At 50.5% G+C, this 18,057-nt stretch overlaps 5 protein-coding genes across 5 annotated transcripts; 1 reads left to right on the forward strand and 4 right to left on the reverse strand.

Annotated features, from left to right (window-relative positions):
• Nucleotides 1-14: 14 nt before the first annotated feature.
• Nucleotides 15-5,014, reverse strand: ABOM_002598 (putative ABC multidrug transporter; the record flags this gene model as incomplete). Its single annotated transcript, XM_022529728.1, has 12 exons — nt 15-249; nt 304-759; nt 815-1,436; nt 1,492-1,556; nt 1,626-1,676; nt 1,740-1,811; nt 1,864-1,987; nt 2,044-2,400; nt 2,483-2,645; nt 2,706-3,433; nt 3,492-4,005; nt 4,061-5,014. The coding sequence occupies 12 exons, from the start codon at nt 5,012-5,014 to the stop codon at nt 15-17; spliced, it is 4,341 nt and encodes a 1,446-aa protein (XP_022391127.1).
• A 2,070-nt stretch (nt 5,015-7,084) lies between these two features.
• ABOM_002599 (glycoside hydrolase family 43 protein) lies at nt 7,085-8,119 on the forward strand (the record flags this gene model as incomplete). Its single annotated transcript, XM_022529729.1, has 2 exons — nt 7,085-7,436; nt 7,494-8,119. 2 exons carry the CDS (start codon nt 7,085-7,087, stop codon nt 8,117-8,119), a joined length of 978 nt encoding a protein of 325 aa, XP_022391181.1.
• A 2,730-nt stretch (nt 8,120-10,849) lies between these two features.
• Nucleotides 10,850-11,491, reverse strand: ABOM_002600 (uncharacterized protein; the record flags this gene model as incomplete). Its single annotated transcript, XM_022529730.1, has 1 exon — nt 10,850-11,491. The coding sequence occupies one exon, from the start codon at nt 11,489-11,491 to the stop codon at nt 10,850-10,852; it is 642 nt and encodes a 213-aa protein (XP_022391166.1).
• Nucleotides 11,492-11,876: 385 nt separating this feature from the next.
• Nucleotides 11,877-14,042, reverse strand: ABOM_002601 (general amino acid permease AGP2; the record flags this gene model as incomplete). The annotated part of the gene is made up of 8 exons (XM_022529731.1): nt 11,877-12,585; nt 12,643-12,852; nt 12,940-13,022; nt 13,100-13,262; nt 13,315-13,420; nt 13,494-13,604; nt 13,703-13,810; nt 13,865-14,042. 8 exons carry the CDS (start codon nt 14,040-14,042, stop codon nt 11,877-11,879), a joined length of 1,668 nt encoding a protein of 555 aa, XP_022391165.1.
• A 763-nt stretch (nt 14,043-14,805) lies between these two features.
• ABOM_002602 (lysophospholipid acyltransferase family protein) lies at nt 14,806-16,932 on the reverse strand (the record flags this gene model as incomplete). The annotated part of the gene is made up of 1 exon (XM_022529732.1): nt 14,806-16,932. The coding sequence occupies one exon, from the start codon at nt 16,930-16,932 to the stop codon at nt 14,806-14,808; it is 2,127 nt and encodes a 708-aa protein (XP_022391164.1).
• Between the last annotated feature and the right edge of the window lie 1,125 nt (nt 16,933-18,057).

Raw genomic sequence — 18,057 nt, forward strand, 5'->3', positions numbered from 1 at the left:
ATGTTCTCTGGCTGTCATGCCACGCTAGCCGACGATTCTTGCAGGGCTCGAAAGAGCCTCCTAAACTGCGTATCCCGTTGCAACAGAGTCGTTGGGTTATCATATTCAACAAGTTCACCTTGCTGTATCACCGCCACACGGTCAAACCGATCGATGAAGCGGAAGCGATGACAGACCGCAATAATAGTTTGGGAAGCGAATTCCTTGTCTATGATGTCCTGCATGGTCGTCTCCGTTTCCCAATCGACGCTATCGTCAGAAGTTAGAACCATCCGTATAGCGTTAGAAGAAGGGTCTACTCACCTGCTAGTCGCTTCATCTAAAAGCAAGATAGGTGCCTTGTGCACCAAGGTTCGGGCAAGCGCTAGCAGCTGCTTCTGGCCAACTGACCAGTCAGAAGGGACAAATTCCGCATCCAAGCCTCCTTTTGCGCAAAAGCGACTCCATAAACCGACTGCTTTCACGGCGTCTGTGATTTTCTCATCATCAGTACGCTGGTGTGGGTCGAGGTTGAACCTCGCGGTCCCAGGTAGGAACAGAGGCTCCTGGGGGATGACACTAATGTTCCCTCGCAGGGCTTGTTGCTCGCTAGACAGATCGCTGCCATCTACCAGTACCCGACCTTCCTTTATTTCAATCATACCAAGAAGGGCCATGATCAACGATGTCTTTCCACTGCCAGAAGGTCCACAAACTGCGATCTTTTGCCCGGGCTTTATGGAAAACGTTATGTCCTTCAAGATGGGAGTTTCGTCAAAGCTTTGGAACACGTTAGCTGGGCTCATCGTATAAAGTTCGAAATTGAGTGACAAACCTGTGGCCAGCTGATACACTCTCAAAGTCGATTGCACCCTTACATGCTATGGCAGGCATTCTACCGCTCTCAGGATTAAAGTCACGGTTGGTCGATGGCGTGTCTTGCACAAAGTTCCGTACACGAGATACAGCCCCGATCGAAATTTCCATCATGGTCCACATCTTGATGGTCCGAGTGATGGTTTGATTGAAGGTGAGGAGCATGTTCAATGCGACACCGATCGACGCGGCACTGAAGCTGCCCTTCAACGAGGTTACCACGGCAGCCAGCACCACCGCAATCCCTCCTACTACCAAATCCAGGACAAGGGTCAGCCACTGCTGTACACAGAACAGCATATATACTGGTTTCTGAGAATTGTTCACTCGAGTCTCTGTTTCCTTTTGAAAGTGAGTCTCCCAGCCAAACGCACGAATTGTCGTTATTCCCTGGATGGTCTCCAGGAAGTGCGAGTACAGTGGTGCCTTCGCTTCGATGTCTAGGAGGCGAATCTGACGAGAGGTCCGTAGGTAGTAGACCTGGACACAGAATAGTATCAGGGCGAGCAATGGGATGGAGCTGGCCAGATATCGTCCAATGACGCAGAGTACAATCAGCCTAAAGAAGCAAGACAACACGCCTTGTCTGATGTCAGACTCCACGGTCCAAAGCTAGCTGCAAGGACAGGTACATACTTTCAACAAAGTTCACCGCGTACACTGGGAGCATCATATCGATCAGTTCCATATCCTGGCCGAATCTTTCAAATTGGCAAGAAACGTCAGTAGTGGCCACAGGGGGGGGTTGCATTGGTGTACTGAGCAAGTACCTATTTGTCGTTGAGCCCGTATCTGTAGTCTGGAAGAACCCGAAAGGTGCACTGAAAACAAAAAGTAAAAGGCAATGTTAGCCCCAGTCGAAGAGGGACACCGGATGTACAAACCTCAGTGCAGCCTTGAGCAGGTCTGAATGCAAATTCAATGAGGTAGAGGTCATCATTCGAATGAAAATCATCCTCAAACAAAAGTCAGCAAGCAACCAGTAACGTGAGACATAAGAGTGCTCACCAGCATGCCGCAATAAGGCCAACGAAAGAAAAGGAAAATATCAAGCCATAGACTCCAATGTACATTCCCAATCGACTATTAGGCTTTCGCTCATTCTCCTCCACCCACCACTGAAGCCATAATGCTACGCAAACCTATTAGCATATCGCTCAAAATTAAGTATGCCCAGCATTGACGTACTACTAAAAACGGAAGAGAAAGAGTATATAACGGCGAAAATTGAGAAGATAGCAAGAGAGACATAGCCCGCATTGTGGAAATAGTATTGATAGACGGACCAGGTTCCACGCTGCCTGGACCAGTCAGCATCCTGGTGGGTCGTCATATCAGGACCTGCACCAGAAGGTGGCTCGCTCCGACTCTCGGAATCAGCGACTTTAGTATCAGCAATATCTGATGCTGATTCATCCTCACGCAAGTCCTGTAACGTGGTAGCAATTTCCGGCGATCGCTCAAGGATATGCTGATACGTGCCCTGTCCAACAACCTGCCCGTTGTCCAGGAGAATAACCTCATCGGCATGTGCAAGAAGATTATCTGCAAACCCTGGCATCAGCATGGGCTGCAATGGAACTACCGGAGGCCATTATGTAGTTATTGTATTGGTCCAGTCACTTACAGGAGTTAGTGGCCAGGACCACTGAGACACCCTCGGCTCTAAAGTAACCCTCAACACCAAAAAGACGCTTTGAGATGAGGGCTATCGTCTTCAGGTCCAATCCACTGAATGGATCATCCAAGATTATAAACTTGGGTCGCGAATACACTACGCGAGCTAATGCCTACAGGTGAGTCGGAGTTAGCATCCAAATGTGTATCTTTGGAAAGAATACCACCCATACGATCCGTTGCTTTTGGCCTCCACTAAGCGAGATGCCATTACTTCCTGCCATGTGCGAGTCCCCATCGGAAATTGTCCGCAGATCCCTTTCCAGACCGCACGCCCAACAAGTAAATTTGAACCACTTTTCGTCAAACTCATGAGGTCCGACTATGTTCTGGCGTATAGTTTGATTCTGGATCCACGGTTCTTGCGAGCAGTATGCAGCCCGTGAAAGAGAAGCCACTGTTGACCCGCTCTTGAGGAAGCTGGCCCCCAGAATACTTTCTAGGAGCGTTGTCTTGCCACATCCGACAGGTCCAGTAATCATCGTCACCCCACGCCGAATATTGAGGGTTAAACGATCGAATACCGCTTCGGCATCGGGGGACTTCGATATGGTGGCCCCTTGGAATGATGCCAACAGGTCTTTGGGTAATGCACCACTCGGCTGCTGTTGTAGTTCCACTCCGTCGTCAGAAAGCCGAGGAATTGAATCGGTTGACTTTGGCCGTTTGGACGATTGGGGATCCATTGTAAGATATTCATCAATGCGGTCAAAGCAGGAAATGGCTTGGGCAAGAGCAGGCATAGCTTGGCAGAAGTTGAGGAGCGGGCCGGTGAGAAGGGAGATTAAAGCTAGAGAGGTAAACGCTTGCGCAGAAAGCAAGGTCGTGTCTTTTTTCACGACGGATATAATGGCGTAGATGGCGAATGTCGCAAATGGGGAGAATTCCATCGGTACATTGGCTAAACGAAAGTTGGCTACATAAGACCCATTGATCCGTCACGCTGGGATCGAACTTACATATCGCAATCTGCCAGATTAGGAGCTTCCGGAATCGCTTCGAGGTCTCAACTTCCAGTTTGCGCAATTCTGATATGAGAAAGAACAGACGATCCGTAAGCCCAAGCATATGTACACCTTTAATATCATTCAGTGTCCCAGAGACGACAGATAATCGTTTTTGCACGCGATCGATCCACTGTGTTTGAGCTTCTCCAGACTTGGTTGAGATTGGTATCATGGCGACGACTGATATGACTGCGATGATCAATGGAATTAAGCAGGCGATCCATATCTGGCGTCCTAATAGCCAGATTGCAATTGCGACCTCCAGAATCGAAGCCCACGCTTCATGAAGTGCTCTCAAACTAGAATCAATCCTTTCGACATCAGTCCCCATCATGGTAATAGCGGCTGTGTCGGAGAGATCTTCCGGCCTTAAACCTAGGGTTTGATTGTATATCATTGATATAAGGCCAGATCGAAGCATAGTGATAAAGCGAAATGTTTGTCGCCAGTACACCGCGGTGGATATCTATTTGTCAATGAACATGAAGCAAGCCGTGGGGACTGTGACAGCCTCAACTTACCGCGTAGCCTGTGTATACCAGCACATACGCGCCTACAAGGGCTTGTCCGTACTTCTGGGACTCTGTGCTTGAGGGACTGTCGATATAATTCACGGTTGCTGTGATGAGGAAGGGCTGGGCAAAAGTGAAGGCAGACAAAGCCAATCGTGGCGCGATTGCTGACAGGCAGCTGAATCGATAAGCCGCAAACGACGCCCTGACCAACCGATGTTTGCCCCTCGATTTGTCCCAAGCTTTCTGAAGCTTGTCTCCCGTTACATGTCCTCGGAGATCATGATCAACTTCCGGGATATCGTCCATACTAAGGATATGCGAGTAGCCTACACGGAAAAACGACAGTAGCCAGATGAATAAGCTTCGGCTCCAGAAGCCACAAGTCTGCTCTTTCGTTGGGTGATAAGATTGCAAACGCAAAAGGCCGGTCTTGTGCACCGATTCCACACAAAGACACGCAACGGTAATAGCGAAAAGTACCGTCCAGAGCCCTGTGCAAGCGCTTGTAGGGGATATAGACCACAGGGAGCGCAGTGGGGCTATGGCGCAAATGGCCGCCATTGTCAAGTAAATCACCAAGAGATCAGACGGCCGTATAGACCGCTGGTCCTCCAAAAACGAAGCACATGCCGCAGCAAAGGTCGCGACGATATTGAGAATTCCTGCTGCCAGAGATGCATTGGTGCGGATGGCGGGAGTCCTCAGGCGAAGGGCGAGAAAGACAATTTGCAAGATAAACAGTATTACCAGGAGTGATAACTTCCAAATAGCCAACCGATAAGTTTTGACTTTCACTGATGTACGGTGCAGCCATCGGAGTCGCAATGGCAACAGCACGAGGAGCACTGCTGCAGGAAGGGCGATAAAGAAGATATCTTCAAACAAGAGGGTGAAGTCAAAGGAACGGCATTGCGGATTGACGCGAGGCCCGAATTGATTGTCGTTCACGCAGGCCTCCATGGTAACTGATAGTTGATATGCACTCAGGCAGGGTTACGGATCAGCGAGCACGAGGGAGTTAAACCTTGGCTGATAGATAAAGGCCATGCGATGGTGCCAGCGAGAGAGACAGAGAGACCGAGAGTAAGCTCCAGGTTACATCAACGGACTGCGACTAAACTAGGGCTTGGCTGGATGCCTTATCATCGGCCAATCAATGCCTCAGGAAGCACCCGATACTTGTTTATAATACTTGTACTATCAGCTTAAGTTAAGCTAATTTCCGATAGAACGCCAATCAGCCGTGTTCAGGTCAATGCAGGATCATCATCCTGGCCGATGTCTTCTACCCGACACGGTATACCGCCACCTGGTGGGAAGCCCAATCGTTAGCGGGCCCAGGTAGACAGAATGCTTAGCTTAGAAGCCAGCACGTACACACCTGGTTTCCGAACTCGAATATGCATTATCTGATCTGAATGAACATGACGCCATCAAAATGGACCCACCCCATGCTTACATGCCTGTTCCTTTTGCCAGCTGGGTGACGTTGCTGCCTACGAGCAGAGCCGCTCCAGATGAAGACTGTCTATCTCTAAGCGTAAACGTCACGCAGTGAGAAATAATGATGTCGCGTTTAAGGTCTAGCATCAGATCTCTCTGTCCTCTATTCCTTTGTTTCCTAGAATATAAATAGGGCCTCAGCCCCACCTAATTAGTAGCGTCGAGGCCTAGTTTGCACCGATTCCGACGCCTTCGTCAGAAAATGTAGAACAAGGTGGTCTTTGTTGAAAAAGACCATATCATGCGGCAAGAGTGCCCTAAGACAACCCACAACATCAAGGCAGCTTCGTGGGGATGGCCGCAGCTAGTTTAACCTGTAGCACGACAATGGTATACCAGACACCTTTACCAGGGATCTTGTTCTTTGTCCCGATGGGAGGGCATAGTCTCTTTTATACCTACTAACTGAGTAATCAACGGCTTGTCTAGCGTCAATCTGAGCCGGAAATGACATAGTCGAGCGGAGACTGTACGTAGTAGGTTACAGGTGTATTTGATCGGCAGAGTGGGGATGACATCCACTTGTTTATCGGCTTATCCTATGTATTGATGTGGATGGTCTTTATCGGAAAGGTTAACCTAAACCTTGGATAGGTGCCTAACGTGCCAGTGGACAGGCAAAGAAAGACCACATTTTCTCCACTATGCGAAATAGCAGAGGATTACTAGACCTCCTGAATAGTCCAGCAGTGCTAGACGGCGATTAATGGTCTAGACTTTCACCCGGCTCCGGTTCCGTGCTGATGGCCGGTCCGTTCCATTCATAAGCCTTATTTCGAAAACCGATTCGGGTGAAGTCTCGTCTCATGGGCTGGAAAGCGCTCGCCCCTGGGAAAGCGAAAGCTTGTCCCTGGCGGAAACCGTCCCGAGCTTTACCTATGTTGAGACTTTCCTCGAAGGCACGTGGACTCCTACAACGTTCCCTCAGTTCGCTAGAAGTTCAACTGGAAGTATTTAAATACACGGCTGGCGCCAGGACGATAGATAAGTGAGGCAATGCCAAGAGACGCTCCGGAAAATTGTCCGCGTCGTTATATCAGACGTGTATCGGCCTCTTGGACAAGCGTCTCACATTTACTATGAGGTGAGCTGAACCCTCCAATTTACGGCGGACTGTATGATGAATGCCTAGCACCTAGGCTCCTGACCAGAAACCTGAGAGGGAATTCTTCCACAACTCACAAGCGCCAGTGTGCAGGACCAGTTTCTCCGGCGTTTAACGCATCGGTTGTCACGGTCTTGGCAGGGCTTCCCCCGCATTGGCCGATGATTTTCTTCATGGCGGTGCTCCACATCTCCGGAATATTCGCGATCCCCGTCAGTATCAAACAGGGATCTTTCCGGTGGGGGAGGCCTCGGCATACGAGATGCCACCAGCGAGCTGTTGCGGTAGGCCAGGACTGGTGAGTGTTTGGCACGGCCATGGTATGCGCAACGGTGCATAAATACCGTGTCCGGCGTAGGAGTGGACGATCACTAGGACTGACAAGTTTGCGTCAAACGGACACAACCTCTTTGCAAGCCCCAATGTTGTTCAGATTCCTGCAGGCCCTTTTAGGGCTATTGGCTATTTTCCCCCTAGCCTCCGCATACACGAACCCAGTTCGCAATCCTGGGGGCAGTGACCCCTTCGTGGTGTATTCCGGAGGCTACTACTACCTTCTCACAACGACTTGGAATGACGTGCAAGTCAGCCGGGCAACTACCATCGAAGGCCTCAAGACGGCCGAGAAGAAGGTCGCTTACACGACCACCGAGGAGACTCACTGCTGCAATGTGTGGGCCCCCGAAGTGCACTACCTGGGTGATAAGTGGTACATTTACTACACTGCCGGCAATAGTGTGGATCTGGATGGTCAGAATATGCATGTGTTGGAAGGTAGGCTGCTGTCCGCTTAACCTCGGCGCATTGCTTTATAGGGCTAACGGTCTTTAGGTGGTGCGACTCCCTGGGATGATTACACCTACGCGGGCCAACTGACCACGGCATGGGGAATTGACGGGTCTATCGTCCGCTTCAACGACTATGGCAACTTTATGGTGTGGTCCTGCTTCCACGGCGTCACGTATCAATCCCTCTGCATCCAGCAGCTGGGCTCGGACTACATTTCGTTGACGGGCGACATCTCCGTGATCTCCGAGCCTGTTGAAGACTTTGAAACGCACGGTACACCGGTCAATGAAGGACCCGCGGCCCTCTATCTCGACGGCAAGACGCATATCGCGTACTCGGCTTCTTACTGCTGGACGTCTTACTATTGCGTGGGACTCCTTACATGGGACGGAGCCACCGACCCAACAGACAAGAACGCCTGGAGCAAGCACGACGGCTGCCTTTTGTCATCGGCGAACGGAAACTACGGAACGGGCCATAACTCATTCTTCCAAAGCCCAGATGCTTCGCAGACGTGGATCGCCTATCATGCTACTACCATCGAAAGCGGCGCATGTAATGATAGTCGTTATGCGATGGTGCAGGAGATCAGCTCGGGGACCAATGGCATCCCAAATCTTGGAGAAGCATTGGCCTGGACAGTGGAACTCAGCGAGCCGAGCTCCTAAGAGTCTGCAGGATGTAGCGTCACGGGAATGGACACTGCACTATAGCGCTAGTTCTGGTCAATATCAGATAGACGAGAAGTCAGCATGAAATGCGACAAATATATGTACATACAAACCTCGACCCTGACTGTTTGGTGAGTAGGGACCATGTAAGTAGAGAAATTAAGGCATATACTAAGATCATAGACCGTATTGTCCTCGGCCTTTGATTAATTTTCCAGTAGCTGAAATGGCAAGTGCCAGTGTAGCGGTATACACCGAAAGGTCCATCTACTTTCCTACTTTTGTCGATGTGGCCGAGCGATAAGCATCATTTGTTCATCGCAGAGACCATGGTTACCCGGCCAGCTATGGTCCCAGGGACTGGCTTACACCATCGACCTGTAAAGTTCGAAATGGGTGAACTCCATCTCCGAGCTAATGACATTGAAGCTGCACCCGACCTGGAGCTGACAATTCTCCTCGGGACGGATACAAAGGTGCCTGTCTTCAACAACGGGGCCTTTGTTTGATTCATCAAGGGACATATACAGGCTCCAACAGATATGGAACCATACCAATATTGTCGCTAGAGGTACGCATGGTATCCCAAATCGTCCATATAACGTGCTAATAAGGGCGCTAGGCAAAAAGCCGGTAATATCTGCCGGCCAGGGGGCGAGAGTGAGATAGACTTCTCAGGTGTTCTTGCCCAGGAAGTGGCAGAGCTCTTAGGTCATGCGATGGAACACATCACTCAGGTAGGGGTTGGAGAGATCAGGAGGCATTCGTGTTGAGCATGCATGGTACGCATCTCAGGTTGAGTACAGCGCACTTTTCACGTATCTAGCGTACGCCAACAGCCCGACAATGCCGGAAATAGAGAGGTTGTGGGTCAGGTAGGGCCCTCGCCTTGCAACTCTCTATCGGTATCTTTGAATACCTCCAAAGTGGTAACGCTGAGATGGGCTTGCTGCAGACAATTTTTCAATGATTAGCTGAAGTTATTACTTGTCTCCCTTCTAGTGCCAAGCAGCCTGAGTAGGCCGATAATCAGCCTCAAGGCCTCCTTCCGTCGATCACGTTGACGAAGGTCGTAGGATTCAGAATGATACACTCGAAGTTTCTCGCTTGGAAACCTTCCCAGAATCAAGTCAGCAAGTAGGCAGAAGATGTTGTTGTCGTGCAGAGCTGCAACACCGTTTTATCTATACGTAAAACAAAAGACCTATGGCTTAGGTCCTGGCTATTCTGCTCATAGGCCAGAAAGCCCTGTAAAAGCATCTGCGAGATATCCAGGGAAATGTTCCAGTTGTTCTCCGTCACAACCTTTCGTTCGAATCAGTTTCAGCGGATAGACAAATAGATATTACGGGACCCTACTGAGAACGTCGCCCAAGCAAAATGCGGAGGCGATATATCTACCAGGGCGCCTTCACATCTGAGCGAACCTTGTATCCCATAAGGACGGATTTCAAATGGAATTCTTGGGCGTAAAACAAGCTGCCTGTGTTGTGTTAGTCCGTTCAGGCGCCAACCCAACAGGCCATACTAACAAGTGTTCAGCGGCATCCACGTGGGTGATTATGCTCTCCAAAAGGGGTGATAAAGCTTGTCGCGAAGCCTGAGCCGTCTTTGGACTATGCTGCTTCCTGAAGTCGCACAAAAACCAAATGGAACGGACTTGGTCGGTAAAGGGAACGCTTGGACTCGAAATCCGCTAGATCTTGCTCACACGGTCCTGTAAGCTCCGCAGCAAGGTGCTCGAATTCTGATGGGCGTGTTATTGTGAATTGGGAGACAACGAGCATAGATAGGGATCAACCAACCTTCATGTCCATCGGCGGGCAAGTATTCCCTGCCGAAGATGCGATCAGCAGAAACTTGGTAGCTTTGAGCTAAATTGAGCGCTCGAAACTGCACTGAGGTCCACTTCCGTGGTGATATAAGAAGGGTTCTTAGAGAGTCCATGGCTGCGATAGAGGGACATTCCGCGAGCAGGGAAAACAGGGGAGAGAGAGGAGATTCAGTAGAAGAATGTTGGAAAGGGCGGACGTGTGGCGGAGTACTGGCCGCCATAGAGAGAATGGCGGGAATTAAAAAAGAATGACCGACGCAGGGATCGAACCTGCAATCTCTTGATTCGTAGTCAAGCGCCTTGCCATTGGGCCAGCCGGCCAGCTGTCGAGTAATGGCTCTGATATTTAACTATATAAGCAAAAATGGAGTTTAAACTCGTACGGACATATGCCCCCATCCGTTGTTTCGTCCATTGCTCATGTCAAATCCTTCAAACGCTTGGAATGGAAGCGGGTTGTTGCCGTGAGTATGTCAAGTCCATTTGAAGACGCATTCAGGGAGGTTGAATCACTTTTGATGTCGTTACGTTCCTTTGTTGCTGTTTCCACATCCCGAGATATATATTCCTCAGTCCACCCCGTCCTAGACGTCTCATTATATGTGCAATAAACACCGCATTACACTCGATTCATACCCCTTGATTAATTTACATCCTGTGATCAAAGATCAACCATTTCATTATCGTATCGTCATGCCTCTTGCCCTCAAACCATACTCCATATCGAATATCACCGATAACCTTTACCATCAATACTCCACCCCCGCAGTACACCAGAACCTCGCCTCGCACGCTTCGATAAATATGAAATCCAACAGTATATTGTCCGGAATATGTGGAACTCGATCTGGACTCAAATTTGCAATACTCAGAGGACATACTAGCTGGAATCTCTACCAGGTCCCCTTGTCATGAGGATAATCATATCGACAATCGCCCTTTTTTGTGTTCCAGTCCATGTACTCGACCAACTTGTTATCCACAAGCTGGCGCAGATCAAGATTATTTCCATGGGGTTGGTCTTGATCGATGGTAAGTGCATTGATCGTCAGATACCCAGTCACATCCTCCTGGAATGTCTCAGGATCCATTCGCCACACTGTGATTGTCTTCGTCGATTCTTCTATACCCGGCAGATCGGGCTTGCCGTCACGACTGGGAATGGCCGCCGAAATGCTTTCGATATCGATCTGGTCCTGCTTCCAATGAGGTACGGTCGCGAAACATCGCACGCCGCACGTCGGACAAAAGAACCAATTGATATAGCCATTCGGGCATTTATAATTAGCCAGCGTATTGCGGTCCAGCGGGGAGAGTAAAAAGAATTGGTTCGGCGCGTCCGGAAGTCGCATGTGGAACAATCCCATTTTGTGACACGTCGTGCAACTGCACTTGTAGAACCGGAGGCGGGCACCCTCGGCCCCATCCGGGGCGACTGCTGGTGGCATTGGAATGAAGGTGATGTATCTGATAAATCCACAATGGCAGGACCCATGGTAGGGGAGGCTGGAGTGGTGTTCGTCGGAGGTCGTCATTTTGGGGCAGGGTGTTGTAGCAGCTGTCATTAGAATCAAGACTGCGAATTCTGGTCTTCCAGGATTGGAACAATAAATAGAATAACCAACGGTAAGCACTAATCCATTTCGTGAGTCATTTGTCGTATGTTTATTATTGCCTTCTCCCCGCAGGACTGACGTGGATCCATAATTATGCGGGCTGATGCAGCGATCGTCAGTTTTAGACATCAGATTGGCGCTCGGAGCCTGATCTTTTCTCCCCTGGAAAAGAATTGGCTCCACTATTACGGTTACATCGGCCATGGGGGCTGAAACTAGCTCTTTGTTCTATCCAAAGCTACTTCACTTAAATATGTCAAGTATGGTCAAGGATCTTGATACGGAGTGAGCGTGGACGGACGCTCTACTCGAATATCCGATCCAGCAAAGCCACTCGTTTTCCTCTTCTCCGAGCATATTCCATCTCCTCATACTCATCAATCTCTCGTTTGATACCCCCTAACTGGAGGTCCGCCTTGCCGATCCCCACGTACCGCGTACGCCGGAAGATCTTCCAAAACATGAACGTAAGCACATAGAATCCGATCATAACATAATTGAGAAAGAACGATTCCAGGTCCCAGCCACCGGAAAGAAAGACGTTATACCCCAAGACCAGGACCATCACTCCTGTTCCGCCCAGAGCGTACCACGCCGTGTAGGGTTGGAAGTGACCCCGATAGGGGAGGGTTTCGCGTGATACGCCCTGGTGGCGCAGTGATGCGTGGAAATGTAGGTAGGTGATACATGTTCCGAAGTAGTTGAGGAGATAGCAGCCTGCGATGCAACTGACAAGCCAATTGAGTACAGTGGCCGAGCTGTTACTGACCTGGAGGAAGCCTAGGAGGGAGAATGCCATGGCAATGGCCACCGCGTAGTATGGCAATCCGGCTCGGTTCGTTTTGGAGATCCATTTTGGCGCCTTGTTCTCTAAGGACATGCCGTATAGGGTCCGCGAGGCGGAAAACACGACGTTGTTTCCCGCGGACAGGACAGAGGTCATGATCAGCACATTAACAATGTCTGGGAGGACCTTAATTCCAAAGTGGTTCATGGAGATGACATAGGGAGACCTGGATCGCGGTTAGCGAACTTGGATTCTTGCGTTCCAGGTCCTGAATCCTACTGACGCGGCACCAGTGCCACTGCCCTGTTTAGTCCCGTCCAGCATGGCAGCCAACGTGGGGTCGTCGTAAGGAATCACGATTCCTACGCAGAGTGCTCCCAAACAGAAGAAAAACATAAGACGCCAGCCGAATGATGCGAATGCTTTGCGCATGACTCTCCGGGGCCGCTCAGCTTCACCAGCCGCCATGGATATAAATTCCGGCCCGACCATTCTACCGTCCGCATTGGCTATTAGCATACCACTTGTAATACTGTAGATGGGTATGTCGAAAGTTAAATTGGTGAATTGATCCACTTACGTGAATGCGCCCTGGATCATGCAGCTCAGCACCCCAAGAAAGCGGCCACTATCACCGGGCACTAGATGTGAGACAAATGCTCCCTACATGTCGTCGAACAAGGCGAGTTGATTAGCTCAGTATCTGTTGTGAGCGATCAAATCGGAAAGTGTGCACGAACTGGGTCGTTCCAGTATCGGAATCCAATGGCATCACGATGGGGATTGCCGCCCACCATGGTGACGAACGTGTAGAGGATCAAGCCAAGCATCAAGAATATCTTGAAAAACGATAAGTAGAACTCAGCAATGCCGAAATAACGAACTGTAAGAAAGTTCACTACCCTAAACAGGGTTAAAGTACGATCCTGGGCTAAGCAACTGGTGAGCTCCTTACCCATAGAGGACCATGACTATGACGACAACCGCTGCAACGGGCACTTTGTCGGTCCAGTAGGTAAGCAGAACATTGATGGCGACAATCTCATAAGGAATGTTTAGCGCTGTATATGGTGTTTGAACACACCCGGTGTGAGTATACTTGGTGACAAGGTGTCAGACACGCAAAGAACTAACCCATGGCCAAGAAGAAATTCCAGCTCATCGCGAAGCTCAAGGCATCGTCTACCCAATGCCCGGCCAAGCGCACGAAGGGAGATGGGATGGGCATGTAGCAAACCATCTCCGCTGGATGTGCCTCTTAGCATTAGCCTGGTACCACACTATATAGCAACACGGATACAGTAATCGCCACGGTTTGAATGGATCCCAAGATCGAGACCTACCAAAACATTCATTTACGGCTAGAACGATAGTGCCGTACGCAATGAATCCGATGAAGAGGCCGGCCGGGCCACCTTTGGGCAAGGCCGCGCCCATTTGCACAAAAAGCGCTGATGCAAACCATTAAATTGCGGCAATTGGGAGCAGGTCGAGGATCAACATACATGTACCGATAGCTCCTCCGACCGCAAAGAGCTGAACCTCTCGCCCACGGAGCTTCCTGTGAAGCTTCTGGGATCCTGGGGAGAGCACCTCGGTCTCACCCACACCATTCCGATCGTCCCCACTGAGCGGATCAGATTGTGCTCCCTTAGGGATATCGGCAGGCGCAGTCGATGCCATATTGATACTTCTTAGGTGAATGTAGTTGCTCGGAGAAAATCAGTATGGCGAAGTCGAGTCTTCCGATTCATGTTGGCCGCAACGCACGCGCATTGGCCTCGCTTATCGTTTCTCTTCAGATCTTCATCTTACGATGGCGCCGGAGTGATCAGCGCTCTAGGAGGGGTAATATGCACCTCATCACGTCACACCGTAGATAATCTGCAGTAATACGATTCCTCTAATGCACCACACGAACCTCCCACGTTGTGAGGATGATAAGTGGTACCCACCTAGTGACGCAGGCGTACAGGGGACTTAACTTGTTATACCTAGCCAAGAATAGCGGAAATACTTCGAGATGCAGCTATCGGGGCCTGTGCGGCGCCGACTCAAGCGTCAGGACATTACTTATGTTAGTCCGTGGATCTGTTGAATGCAATGCGTTGGTGCCTAAGAAGGTTGCGGGCGCATTTGATACCGAGAGTCCTAAGATTAGTTCCTCGAATATGCGGTATAAACTGACATTAGATGAATGCAGTGTCTAACAAGATGTGATGGATTATTTATAGGGGTCATGTTGCATCTGTAGGTCAGGTAATAGAGGATCGATCCAGTACCGAGGTCTGCGAGGATTCAACTTCACTCATGTACTCATTAACTTAATTCTCATAGACCATTATTGCGCTTTTGTACAAAGAAAGTATGTAATTCCAGATATGCCCCACTCTTCGCATTCTCGATTTTTCCCTCAAATCTCTGGGTTTGATTCATCGATGGAAAATCATCTCGTCTTCTTCTCGTCTGCTCCATCTCCGCTGTCGCTGCCGCCAGAGCCATCAACCAACACAGCGTCCGCATCCGAGTCGTACTGTGCTCGCACTCGCTCGCGGCCTCGCTCCTTCATCGAGTCGCGAATTCTCCGGTTGACTGCGCCGAGATCATCCTTCGATCCGATCGTTAGTGGTTTGAGCAGGGTATCCTGGAGGAAGCCGGCACTTCGGGATCGGCTGCGGCTGCCTCGGGTTTTACTGGTGTTTCGGCTTTCGGGCTCACTGGGTGGCATGCTCTTCAGCCGAGATTGGTAGGTGTCATCATGAGGATAGCCATGGGGAACGAGTTTCTCATGTTCAAAGTCCGGGAAGATTTCTGGTGCAAAGGTATCGATCGTGTCAACCACCTTGGTCGACAAAGCTTGGCGTTCCTTCCGCAGCTTGGCCAGCGAGTTTGCCGAGATGGGGTTCAAGGCAACAAGAAGGGGCGGGAGAGACTTGAGTACGTCCATGCCGATCTCGCCGATTCGCAAACCGGCGAAGGAGACGGAAATCATAAGACCGAAGAAAAATCCGGAAAAGAGCCACAGGGGAATGCTATCGGGAACGTAGGTTCTGGGGTTCGTCCACCAAGGTGATACGGCGCAGTAATGCCCATCGTTGCGACAGTAATGTAGCCATGTCGTCACAACCACAGTATACCAGGTGTACAAGGCAGGCGCCAGCCCCATTGCGACAAGAATCTTCCAGGTCCCGACCACATCCCGGCCTTCAAGCTTGACCACGGAACCGGCAAGAGCTGCGCGCTGCTTTTTAACTGAGATAACCTTGGTGGTAACAAAGACCGGCCAAAAGAGAGCGACAGATGGTAGTGTTCCTACGGCCAGAGTGAGAAGCTCACCCACACGATATAACAGCGTGCCCAAGACCATCCACCACGGTCGGTGCTTGACGTCGCCCCATTCGACCTGGTGGTCCAGAATACCCAAGGCTCGAAGGCGTCGGTTGTAGTCCGATATAGCCTTTTTTAGCTGGAGGACCTTCGGCTCGTCCTTGAACTGAGTGTAACCCTTGAGCAGCCGTCGGTTGACTTCAATAACAATCGGCAAGGGGAGCTTCATCCGGAGAGGTCGGTAGAGTCGTCTCGTGGCTTGGACGAGCATGAGTATCTCGTGGTCAGGCGCTTGTTGAGTAACGGCAGCCAGTGCTTCGTTAATCGTCTCTAGCAATGATCCCACAGCGTTCCGCTTCGAAGTCCCACCGGCCTTGAACGCTTCGACTTGGTCCGGATGTACGTGAACGGGGTTGCCGAACTCCACGACAGCGCGAGAACGGAACTTGTTCGGGTGAAAATAATTCATGCCGCAGGGAATGATCGACAGGCCGCAGTTGGGGTCCTGAGCCAGAGCGCCTAATGCGATAATGGCGACACCGGCCTTCAAGGGAAGCAGGCTGGGACGGTCATGGCTGCCGCCTTCCGGAAAGATTCCGATACAGCCACCTTCAATGAGTTCGCTATAGACGGCTTCAAACATTTGGCGCTGGTCGATATGCGGGGCCACTTTGAACGTCGTCCCCGTGCGCAACGCGTCGTACAGAGGGTGAGCTTTCTCGAACTGCTTGAATGGCTTTCGCAGTCTCAATTCTTCCGGTCCGAGAATCTGCGCAATCACTTGCTGCTCCGGGCTGGTCTTCCCAACCCGTGGGAGAATAATCGTGCCGCCTTCCATGAAGAGCTTGCTCGTAAAATCGGTTCCTGTGCCACGAACCAGGGTCGGGTCGTTGTCGGGATCCGGCAAATAGATCTTACCCTGGGCCGGTTTAACATTATCCTGGGCTCTCACGACCGGAAGGGCTCCCATGCACCCGGCCATTGTGCCGATATATGGCTCCCTCATGGATTTCTCGGCAATGAGGAAAGAGCTTCGGCGATTGGCTGCGTGCTTCAAAATGCGCATTAACAGGATAGAGTCGACAAATTGGTTGGCATGTGGAGCGGCCACGATGATTACCGGCCCGCGTCTGGGGATTCGCCAAGCTCCTCGGGAGTAAACCTCCCGGAAGAAAATGTCTAGACATAGGGTGAAGATCCAGATGCCCAAGTCATAGAGCCATGGGATCATGTATCTTCGCGCCATGATCGCGACTACGTTCGGCCCGCCCGCTGGAATGGCAGGCGATCGGTGGCCTAAACAGTTGTGAAAAGACTACCTAACTCTTGCCGGTAACCATATACCGCAGAGTCCGAGTAGCCAATCGCCACAGAGATGTTCTGTATGCGAGGGTATGTACGTCTGTACGTGTGACGCGGCGGGTGTTTGGTGGGAAATGATAATCATCCCTCTTTCTGGGAGTCGCGGAACCGAAATTCTCCGCAAAAGCTTAGCGGCTTTTTGTCATCGCTGACTCAGCCATTCTGCAAACCAGACAAACCCTCTGGCCGTCGACGTCCGTCCGTTGGCTTGAGCCCCCAAAATAACATCCAAAGTCTGACAGCAAGTGCTATCAAGATTAGTCACATTGAGAAAGTATCGGACTGCAACAAGTCCCGGAGAAACGGGTGAATCCTTGATCCTCGCTGGCCGCGCAGTGTCTTGTCATCAACAGAAACCAAGCAATCTCATTCAGAGTCGTGGCTGATTAGGAAAACGACCTAATCGTCGTCTTGAACTGATGCCTCTGGAAGGCTAGTGCACTGTGGTTACTCGGTGCCTTGCAGGGCTACCTAGCCTTGATGCTAGGCCTACACTGTTCTCTTAATAACGTGGGGATCCCAGCATGGGAGGACCAGTTCGCAATGACGGGAGACCACCGAGCAAATACTCCTCAGGTAGACACGTATGTCAGTGTTAATTACAAAGCCCTCATTGCAATGCTGAAAAGCAAGCCAATAGATCTACGACTGCCCGGTTCTCTGGGGCTACAAATGACACGTACGTTAGGCCCCCCAGGAACACGAGCTGTCGGCATATACCTAAATCTTGATTGTCTCACTGATGTGGATCTCTTGTACGTACCTAACGCAGAAGTCGATCTGATCTGCCAATGACGTAGGGAAAAGTCACGATAGTGCCACTGTCCCATCGTAACCTGTGCTACCCTGCTCGAAGTATTATGTGATTCCATATTAGGCTGTACAGGCTTGCGACTAATGTAACCTTTGCACTACAGCTTGAGATAAAAAGGAAAAACGTCCAACGGTATCCGTTTCTTGCACATATTTCAACAAGCGAAGATCCTGATCGAATACTGAGGGGATCCAT

The sequence above is a fragment of the Aspergillus bombycis genome (genome assembly GCF_001792695.1).
Source record: "Aspergillus bombycis strain NRRL26010 chromosome Unknown contig00023, whole genome shotgun sequence".
Lineage (NCBI taxonomy): Eukaryota > Fungi > Ascomycota > Eurotiomycetes > Eurotiales > Aspergillaceae > Aspergillus > Aspergillus bombycis.